At 45.6% G+C, this 10,961-nt stretch overlaps 1 protein-coding gene across 1 annotated transcript in view; it reads right to left on the reverse strand.

Annotated features, from left to right (window-relative positions):
* The window catches only part of VPS45 (vacuolar protein sorting 45 homolog), a 28,354-nt gene extending 19,916 nt beyond the window's left edge, over positions 1-8,438 (reverse strand). The window contains exons 1-8 of the mRNA XM_010177321.1: positions 8,352-8,438; positions 7,786-7,854; positions 7,338-7,475; positions 6,797-6,907; positions 5,934-6,068; positions 5,455-5,568; positions 4,521-4,688; positions 273-431 (exon numbers count right to left, since the gene is read on the reverse strand). Coding sequence (XP_010175623.1) covers positions 273-431; positions 4,521-4,688; positions 5,455-5,568; positions 5,934-6,068; positions 6,797-6,907; positions 7,338-7,394 — 744 coding nt within the window. The 5' untranslated portion in view covers positions 7,395-7,475; positions 7,786-7,854; positions 8,352-8,438. The remainder of the gene's footprint in view (positions 1-272; positions 432-4,520; positions 4,689-5,454; positions 5,569-5,933; positions 6,069-6,796; positions 6,908-7,337; positions 7,476-7,785; positions 7,855-8,351) is intronic.
* Between the last annotated feature and the right edge of the window lie 2,523 nt (positions 8,439-10,961).

Genomic DNA, 10,961 nt, shown 5'->3' on the forward strand with positions numbered 1-10,961 from the left:
TTCCTGCCATCTCTGCTTTATTCAACCCTTCATAATACCACTAATTTTGGAAATGGATATGAAGTGATTAGTTATGCCTTTTACAGTAACACCTGCAGACCCCAGCCAAGCTCAGGGTTTGTTTTCCAAGACACAGGGCAATTCAATAATAAAAAAAAAAGCCCTGTGCTAAACCAAAGCAGGCAGCTTGACACCAATTCACAATGACTTCCCACCTCCGTGCCCTCCTGCCCCACTCGTTCATCCAGCCAAAGGAGCAATGCTGCAGTTACCTTGCGGTATTTCTCCGACACCCCCCGGTTCCTGAGGTCTGTCATCAGCCCTGGCAGGCTGTTGCTGCTGTGCCGCTCGTAGTGCAGGGCGTAAAGCATCACCAGCCGGACGGCGTCAAACTCTGTCACCTTGGGGTTCTGCAGGAGACGACGCACGTTCTGCAGCAAGACAGAGAGCAGGATTAGTGGAGAGGCCTTCAAAGGACATTAAATCAGACTAATATCAAGCCGACTGCCTAGCAACAAAACTGCACGCAGGAGGAATCCAAGAGAATTCAATTGTGTCAGAAGGAACAGAGCCCAGCTCCTCCAGTGCTCTGCGGCTGGGTTTACTGGAGTACAATGGAGTGCAAGTTGCTTTTGGGTTTGGTTGGGTTTTTTTCCTGAAGCTTGGAATTCCTAACCCAATTCTGTTGTCCATTCTTAACTCTCCATAATGTGCTGCAGGGTGAGCTCAGGTTAGTGTGTTCCTCCCCAGAAATTAGGGCATCAGCAGACACTTTGGAAACCTTTAACCTCGGCCCTTCCCCTTCCAACAGGAGTAGAGCCAGGACTGGCCCACAGGTTGCATCGTAATACTGACTGTCAGGAACAAAGAGGTAGGAGAATTACACCAATTCTGTTTTCTTTTGGAAGGTGCAGAGCAGAAGTATCAAAGTCTCAGATAACCTTTGGATGTGAGAAGTGGAGGAGCAAGTCTTGAGCATTTGGAAGCAAAGGAAGAAAGGAATTAAAGCATGAAAAGGAAAAGAAAGACGACGGCCCTGGAGGTAAATACAGAAACCTACAGTTATTCCTTCTGATATGCAGATCTTTATTTTTCTGATGACTAGAACACAACACCATAAATCCAAAGGGTGCCTGCCCCAAAGAGGCTGCCTGTTACAGCACAGACCCTTTACAGAACAGTTTCAGAACCCCGGGTGCCATTTGCCTTCCCGAGACTGCAGACAGGATCACAGAATCCCAGACTGGTTTGGGTTGGGAGGGACCTTGAAGCTCATCCAGTCCCAACCCCCCTGCCAGCAGCAGGGACACCTTCCACTAGACCAGGTTGCTCAAAGCCTCATCCAACCTGGCCGAGAACACTTCCAGGGAGGAGCAGCCACAGCTTTTCTGGGCAACCTGGGACACTGTCTGACCACCCTCTGGATGAAAAATTTCCTCCTAATATCCAACCTAAATCTCCCCTCTCTTAGTTTAAAACCATTTCCCCTTGTCCTGTCACTCTCTGCTCACGGCAAAAGTCACTCTCCCTCCTGTTTCTAAGCTCCCTGCAGGCACTGGAAGGCTACAATGAGGTCACCCTGGAGCCTTCTCCAAGCTCAACAATCCCAGCTCCCTCACCCTTTCTTCAGCCCTCAGATCATCTTCCTGGCTCTCCTCTGGACCCGCTCCAACAGCTCAACATCTTTCTTGTGTTGGGGGCTCCAGGCCTGGATGCAATCCTCCAGCTGGGGCCTCACCAGGGCAGAGTAGAGGGATAATTGCTTGTGTATGTTGACAATTGTCCATATAAGTGTTACTCCTTCTCATTACAACAAGAAGCACTTATTTCCTCTCAGCAACCTCTCGGTCACTGTGCGGAGTCGCAGAGCTGAGATAATGGAGTTAACAGAACAAACACCAGAGCCAAGCTGGTAGCTGAGGTGAGCAGTGGGAGCAATAAGCTTCCAAACTCCAAGCTCTGAGATAGATCTCAAAGAACAGGCATCAACTACCAGATGTGTCTGCAGACATCTGGTTAGGGCTGGACAGATGCTTTAGGACCCAACAAAGTCTGAAATTCTCCCTGTGCTGAACATTGAAGCCAAACAATCAGCCTGTATGAGCTCAAAAACGCAGGAGCAGAGGAGCTGCTGGTTTTACAGTTGCAGAAATGGCAGTTCCAAGAGAGGGAGGGGACCTGTTAGGATTTTTCCACTCTGTAAATGTACATGACCTTCAAACACTCCAAAAATCTCAGTGTATCTTTGCAAGATCCTCCCAGTTCAGGTGGGCAACACAGAAACATTCAGCTGTGAAACAACGTCGTGAAACTGCTGTTACTTACCACGCTGATTCAGCTGTACCTACTGTAATTTGTTCAACTAGTTACAAAAATACAGGATAACATCCTGGCTTTGAGAAGGATCGACAGAAGTTTTACCATGGACTTTGGTAAGGTCAGGAATTCACCTGTGAGGTCAGGGACAGAGTCCCACGGAGATGTTTGCTCGCAGGATTTTTGATCCCGTGCTGGCAGGGCGGTGGCAATGCCTCTATAAACGGGAAGTGTGTAAGACAGAAAAACTATTGTCCATCTAAGGAGATGGGATTCAAAACCTCCCATTTATTTCTCAAGGCTCATGTACTGTGTCAGGATTAATAAGGGACCAGGGGGAGAATAATCAAAATGTACTGTACTCAGGGGCCCTGGGCCCAGAGAAATTAACAATCGCTGAAGTTACATCAGGGGGAGAACAATTCTGCCTTTATTTCGTGCACTGCCTTATTCTTCATTGTTTCTGTGGCCTTGGCCCTTCACTGCCATTAGGAGAGGGAACAGCCTGGGGCAGTGCAGCTAAAGAGATACTCATCTCTCATGTAGAAATACCAGTTCCAGCGTTTTGCATTTATTTCCGAGCTGTTCCATGTTTTCCACTCGGTCTCAGTTGTTAGAAATACAATAGAGCCCTTTAGGCATGGGGCTGGAAGCAAACTGCAGGCGGCTTTTCTGCTTTAAAAACTGCAAAAATATCCAGTTAGTGCAGACTAAGATCTGAATTAGCATCGAGGTGAACTCCAGTAACCACCCAGCTGTGACACTGTGGCACTCGGCAGGCGCTGACCTGCCTGCGTCTCTGTCCAGTTTCTGGCACTGCCACATATTCTCTTAACCACAGAGGTGAGAATGCAACTGAATCATCACTTTCTTCAATAAATCTTGAGATAAATTAATCAAAAGTAAACCAACATTTTCTAAAATGGTCTCCAATGCCAAGCACCCAAGTTCCAACACTAATGCTCTGTGCTGTGTTAATATCGGAAATAACAGATCGCAGCCTTGACGTGATGGGTTGATGGATTATATGTATTATAAATTATTATATATATATATATATCTGACTTCTAAACTGCAAAAGCTTGATCTAGAAACAATGATATAGCAAGAGAACCTCAGAGGTTGTTTTCAGCAAATGCATTTTATGGTTACGTTCCCACTTCAATACTTAAAGTCATCTAAATTCTACCAAATATAAGTTATCAAATCATATTTATACGCTCGCCAATTTATATAGCTGCGATGACTTCAACCGGCCTGTACTGAATCACATCAGCTCAGGATCTGGGAACAGATTACAGTACTTGAAGAGTCTAATATTATCCCCTCGCCACCCACTTGGAGCACAGAATAACAAGAAGACATGTATTTCAAATCTGTTGAAGATGCTTATCTTGATTTTCTAGTCAAACTGCTTCTCCGGTACCGTGTAAAGGAGCCCGTTACACGGTGTAACTTCTCCCTCAGCTATTAAAAATTAAGGAATCATTTTTTAATACTGATTTGCTGGTTGAACTCTGCTCTGTCACAGTCTCACTCAACAATACTGCTATTTTCTCTGAATAATCAGCAGCCACAATTCATCACTATTGACGTGCTGTCAGATACTGGGTCAGGTCATGGAATCCACTGAGCCAACACGGGGTCAAAACTTCAGTCTCTACTCAGCTATAACAGAAGTCTCTGTTAGGCTTTTTCAGTCCTCTTTGCCAAAGAAATCTTTTATCTAAGAGGCTTTCCACTGTTTTTTTATAATAATAAAAAAAAAAGGTAAAAGCCAGCACCTCAAGGACTATTCTGGTTTAGACAATTTCAGGGATTTCATTTCTTCTTCTTCCCAACAAACACAACAAGCTTCTGCACAGGGGTCCAAGTTTTTGGGGGTTTTTTCAGTGGTGCCTGCACAGGCAGCTTGCCAGAAGCCAACCGACTGAATATAATGAAGGAATGTTGTATTGTGAAATGTAAAGACAGAATTTGCAAAGATGCTTCTCAAGCCAGTTATTAACTATGATTCATCCCCATCTGAACTGAATAGGGAGGAGAAGAGGAATTCCAACCTCTCGTGTCCCAACCCTGCAGGGTATCTGCACGCAGAACTCCTACTGACTTTCAGTATCAAACTTCCATCAACAGGAGAGTTACAGGATCAAACCATCTCGATTGAGACAAAGGAACAAGGTTTAGCTTTGAGCCCGAGGTACCTGGAGAGCACTGGAATGGTCATTCTGGCAGGCCAGTTCCTGCTCCACTTCAGACACCTCCAGCAGGTTCCGCTCAGCAACCAGTCGCGAGAGCTCTCCCACCACCGTCACGTGCTTCGATACCGTGCCCGACATCTTCTTGAACTGTGGGTAATTCTCCACAAATGCCTACAATGAGGAAACCAAAGCAATCAGTTCTTCGAAATGAAAGCAAGAGACAGTGGATGTGTGCAACCCAGCGATAAATTGGATAAACTAATTTGCATCAATATAAGCAAGACCAACGTGGGTGTACGGATGATCGGGCACCTCAATCCCAGGAGCCCACAGGATTTCTCCAATCACAAGGAGAATTTTGGAAGGGATGTACTTTTTATTTACTCTTAAAATAAAAGGTTACAGAAAGTATCTCCAAAGACATCACTAGGATTCTTTAAATCTTGAGCAGTGACTGAATTAACAGCCTGTGCTCTGAGCTGTTGCCAAGTGACCCAGCTCAGATATAAAGTCCACACGGCCACATCAGGGTAAGCTAAATCCTTAAACCAGAGCTTAATGCTTCAATTGTAGGGCTCCAGGATTCCAGCCAGCTCTAAGCAGACCCAAACAAGGAAGCTTGTAGACCAGGCTGCAGTGGTGCAGAATGGCCTATCAAAGAGTCTAGTCTTCCATGAAGAACTAGAACACAACACAAAAAGGAGGTTCCTGCTCCACAAAACCAGCACAGCACAGAGATCTGAAGGGTTGGTACTGGCAGTGTGGACTGTCAGTGTACAGACAGTGATGATCTGAACCACCTTGCAAAGGATGGGCTTTGAAAAGTGATGATCTGAACCACCCTGCAAAGGATGGGCTTTAAAAAGTGATGATCTGAACCACCCTGCAAAGGATGGGCTTTAAAAAGTCCAGTCAGTTACGTGTCAATTGCTGGTACCTTCATATCTGCTATGGATTCCAGCTTCTGCTGCTCCTTAGGTTTCCTCCTCTGGAAATCCTCCATAAGATTCTTGATGTTGCTGCCAATCTCTGCAAAGTTCAGGTACATGTTCTGCACGGAACAAGACAGGGATCTGAGAGAAATCCATTCTCACACAAGTCTTGACACAACTGGAAGAAGGTGGCACTCTGTGCCCAAAACCCTGCAGTGCCATTGCCCATCATCTCCTGGAGACCCAAGTTTGAGCAAACAGCTCTGCCATTGCTCCAAGTTTTATATAGAACTATAAAATGGACCCATTATTCCGTGTCAGATGCTACTTGCATTACACATTGATTTTCACCGCTGTAAACTGTACAGCACATCACCACCCCGCTGCTCAAAGGCATTGGAAAATTCCTTTCACATGGCAAAATCAAGAATGGAACTTGATCCCTAAATCTGCTGCTCGTGAAGATCCTCACTGAGACACCTACGTTGGCGTAGAACTCGTCGTTCTCGGCAGACAGAACCACCTCTCGCAGATCCTTGCTGATCCCCGGTACCCGAGAGAGGTCGATGCGGTTGTTGTTAATCCCCAGCAATTCGTGAACCATAGCCTGGTACGTCCACTAACAGGGGCAGTGAAAGAGAAAAGGAAATTAAAAAAGATCATAAACAACACTGGAAAATTAAGGGATTTTGGGTTGAACTCAAAGTGAGTCAGTTTATACTCCTCTAGTGACACATGGCAGATCCAAAGTGTGTGTTTCTCAAGCTTTTGTCAGATTGTTACAATAAAGAAATAAATCTGATTTCTGTTATAATCAGACAGGCATCCTGTGGTGAGCGACAGTGGTGTGCACGCAAAGGAAACCCACCCCATTCCAGGGCACTTATGGTGAGTACCTTCAAAACACACAAATAAACCCTTGGAAAGACAACCCTTGCTGCCAAGACACGAGGACTCCAAATATCAAGAGTTTTACAAAAGTGCAACTGGCCTGGTTTTGTAGGATGGGCTACATGAGGTTCAGCAAGGCCAAGTGCAAGGTCCTGCAGCTGGGTGGGGGCAATTCCCAGTACCAGCACAGACTAGGGGGTGAAGATAAGCATTAAAGGTCCCTTCCAACCCAAACCAGTCTGTGATTCTGTGATTCTACGTCTGCCACTGAAGCCAGCACACACAATCCGTGCTCAACAGTCTGATAAATCAGGCCATGAGATAAAAAAGGGATTTCAAAAAGAATGGAGGTGGGAGGCAAAACTTTTTGCCTTTCAAATATAAACCATGACCTGCCAGAGTGTGAATTCCAACTCACTGTTATCTCAGCCCCTGCACAACCCCGAGATGATTCACCTGGTTCAGAAGTGGCGTGATGGCATCGTCAGATCGGTCCAGAATGAGAAGTAAAGGAGGAACCTCAGTGCGCCGAAAGTCAAACAGCTCGTACTCTTTAGTGATTACTTGCTGTCAAGAACAGGAAAAAAAACCCAAAACAACAAAAACCCACTTGATCTTATGTATACACAGAAAACTTTTCCTCTTAGTTTGGATACAGGTGAACAAAAAGTGAAGAGTTGGTGAAAAATAAGTTGTGCTGCTATCTTAGTCTACACTGCTAACAAAGAAATAATCCCAGCTCTCAAAAGGCACCAGGTAACCTACTGCAATTTATGGCACTTGCAGAAAATAGGGGTCTTCTCCCAACTCTTCAGTTGGGAGCTGGCAGAGAGGAGGGATGCGACCTGCCCAAAGCCATGCAACAAAGTAAATGACAGAATTTACACAAATCAACTGAAAAAGTGTTACTCTCAAATGCATCGATATGTAAAAAAATTAAACAAAATTTAAGTAGGCTGCCAAAGTGATTTCACATCACTGGAGGTTCTCACCGTACCTTCACACATTCAGCGAGCCTCTTGGCTGGCTCAGAAGAGAGCTGGTACCGAATCATGGGGCATTTCTTCAGAGACAAAAGCAGAGCAGTCAGCCCCTGAGTTGTCCTGGACAGCTGAGCCGGATCCCAGTTGCGACCCTGGAAGGAAAGGCTGCACCTAGTCTGGATACACCATCCCCAAACTCCTTCTCATATAAAATCTTATTTCTAAGTCTTAAAGTCTTATAATAAACTATAAGACTGGAGGAGCAGGTTGACCAGAGACCACAATCTGGATTCCCCAGTGTTCCTCTCCTCATAAGGATCAGCTCCCCCCTTACAGACCCTCAAGAGCACCCTGCCTGCTGGGCAACCCACCACTGCACCCAGCTTGTTGTGGCTACTGGTCTCCCCATTAACCATAAAACAAGGCTCTGGAGGAGCATTAGTTGGGTTTTTTTTTCCATACCTGGCAGCAGCCCAAGAGGTTGAGAGAAAAAACGTGTGGATTCACTGCAATGTAATCACCGTAGAACTCCTGCCAACAAGAGAAAGCAAACACGGTTACGCTGCAGGAGCGCGTGTTCCAGCATCGGCCACATCAACACTAAAATCCTGAGCAACACGCAGAAACCTTGACCCTGATCATTCCTCCTTCCTCCACATCAAACCTCTCAAATCCCCACACGTCTCCTGACAACCCCGCTGCCAGTCTGTCATGTGCATTCTTCAAGTACGTAGCTCTTCGTCAACACCACAAATGTGGAGCAGCCTTGGGAACCACAGGTGACAGGAGAAGCAGACAACAGGAGGGCAGGCAGAAAAGGGGACACAGGAGTTCTTCTTTCTTTTACCTTTTAATCCCAGATCTACGTTCATCTTTTCTTCCATCCTAGACTGTTGCACAGCGCTGCTGCGCAAGAACTGTCCGAGAACTAGAGCCCTCCCACTGCCACACCTGAGTTTGTTCCCTTGTGCGTTCGCTTGGTGTGGGCTTTTGGATTAGGAAATCTATTTAAAATATTCAAAATTCACCTGAACTTCAGCCACCACTTCCTGCTCATCAGCTTCAGCCAATGACTTGACATCGCTCTTACTGATCACGTTACTGAAATCTGAAAGAAAATAACAGCCAAAGAAGAGTCTGTGTGTGACACATAACACACAAGAACACCACGGAACAGTAGGACCAGATTCTTCCCCGGAGTAGATTGCAACGGATCCCTTGACCTTACCCCTGCAATTATTATGCAGACATTATAATCCAGAAGTTACCTCACAAGGATACTCTGAGCTAATTCCTTGTGTTAAAGAAATTTCTTTGCCCTAGGTTTGCCAGATTCAGGAAAATACATGATTTCATTGAAGGGTGTGGCTGTAGGAACAGCCTGAGCTGGGTGTCTCTGGAGAGGGACCCTGAACAAAGAAATTCCTGGGCAGTTATACCCCTACAATCCCTACAGACCCTATAGGTCTGTTCTTCACACGCCGTTCACGTGCCTTGCACGCGCCTCTTGGTAATTTCTGGTCTGGGATCCTCTTGTTCCTTGTTGGGTTCCTTCTCTGTCCCCAAGCAGGTCGTTAGCTGTTCTTATCTGGAGGAGTTGCAGCTCCTGCTGACAGCTGTATTCTCCTTATCTTCCAGTCTGTACTGGTTTCAGGACCATCCTTCAGGTAATGAAGCAGCAGTTCCAGATAAATTCAACTTTTCAAGGTGAAAGCTCGTAGCTTGTGGCCTGAGGCTTCAGAAACTTTAGCTACTCACACCAAGCAAAATTTTACTCTAACTAAGCAAAACTATACTTGCATGAAGCAAAACAATATTCATGTGAAGCAAAAAACTATTCACAGAAAATAATACAGTTAAAATAATTCAGTTAATTAAACTTAATCTCCAACACCTGTCCAACATTCTGCCCCTGGTGCAAATACTCAGGACCTGGCTGCATCTCTGGATCAACGTATAATGGTCAACGATGGATTAAATGCCCCGTGGGACGTGGCAGCGCTGGAAAGGCAGCAAGCAGCACTGGAAAGGCAGCAGCAGATCTCTCCTGTCCTCTCCCTGCCCAATTAAGCAACACCACGTTCAGCCCAGTTGTAGTCGGTAGATTTAGAGGTGTAAAAACCAAGTAACATTAAATGTCTGAGCACAGCGACAGCCACATGTTGAGCTCCACCTTTTCCACGCTCCTTGGCATCGCTGCTTTTCCTGCAGAGCTGCAATGACATCTAGAGGCCACTTCAGCTCATTCCTCACAACCTCACCAAGTCAGCCCTGTCCTGGAGGACTCGACTTCAACACAAACTCAGCTGTAATTATTCTGCTTAATTTCTAAAACTACAAAATATTCTGTGGCACAAGGAGGATACGTCAGAAACCCCTGGCTGATAGGCCAGGCATGAGGAGACGCCACACAACAGGTTTAGTCCGACGCTGGGATAAAAAAATCCATCCTCACACTGTCTCTGAATTATTCAGCTGCAAGATTTGGGCCAGTCTCTCATCCCATGCATCTCAGTTTTCCTTACAATAAATGCACCTCACCCCCAGCATTAGCCTTCTTCCATGTTTATGAAGCTTTAAAATCTCAGGAATTTTCAAGGATAAGCCATATTGGAGGAATGGAGATTTACAGTGTTGCTTTGTGACGATCTCTTACGAGATGCTTTGGCTTAACTATTTTATCTGATATGTTTGTCCCCTTTGCCAAAAGAATTTGGTGACTTAAATCGCTGTCCTGGTTTTCAGCCAGGACAGAGCTAGTTTTTGTCTTAGTGACTAGAGCAGTGCTGGGTTTTGGTTTCCGTACGGGATTTGGTACGAGAAGAACACTGACACAAACTAATGTTTTCAGTCATTGCTGGAAGTCGGAGGACTTTGTGTGTTGCTAGACTGCAGGTGTAAAGGACTGGGGAGGTGAAACACTAAAATTAGTAAACCAAATTGGCATTTGGCTCTGCCAAGAGGCTGTTCCATCTCCTGTCCCCCATGGGCAGGAGATTCATGAGGGGCTCTTCCTCTCTTGCCTGGCTTTGGCTCGGGCTCTGGCTCTCCTGGGATTGCGGTTTCGGATCGCGATTGTTGCTCCTCTGGGATCGTGATCTGGGAACGGGTCAGACTTGGTCAGAGGGAGGTGAGCAATTGCACTGTGAAGCGCTCATTTGTATATTTAATTACTACTATTATTACCATTATTATTGGCATTATTATTTTAAGTTTTATTTTCTTTACATTATTAAATTGTTCTTATCTCAACCCATAAGTCTCTTTACTCTTACCCCTCCAGCTCTCTCTTCTATCCCTGCAGGGGGAGAGCGAGCGAGTGGCTGTGTGGTGTTTGGCTGCCAGCTGGGTTAAACCACCACACAAAACAAATTACCCAGAGCAAGAAATACCAATCTGGGAGACTTCATGTACTTTCTACTGGATAGGGCCTACATCCTTCTTCTATACCTAATATTTTCCTAACAGCCTGTTTCCAGCAGGCTTCGTGGTATTATACCACCCTTGCAACCTTAATCCCTGCACGTCTGAGAGAGATGTGTTTGGACAGTCTGGAGAAGGGATATTATATTATAAACATGGAATGACTTGGTGATATTAAAAACATGGAATAACCTCGACGAGGGGTGGGGTAGGGG

Source organism: Antrostomus carolinensis, unplaced genomic scaffold (genome assembly GCF_000700745.2).
Source record: "Antrostomus carolinensis isolate BGI_N321 unplaced genomic scaffold, ASM70074v2 scaffold13171, whole genome shotgun sequence".
NCBI classification, from domain to species: Eukaryota; Metazoa; Chordata; class Aves; order Caprimulgiformes; family Caprimulgidae; genus Antrostomus; species Antrostomus carolinensis.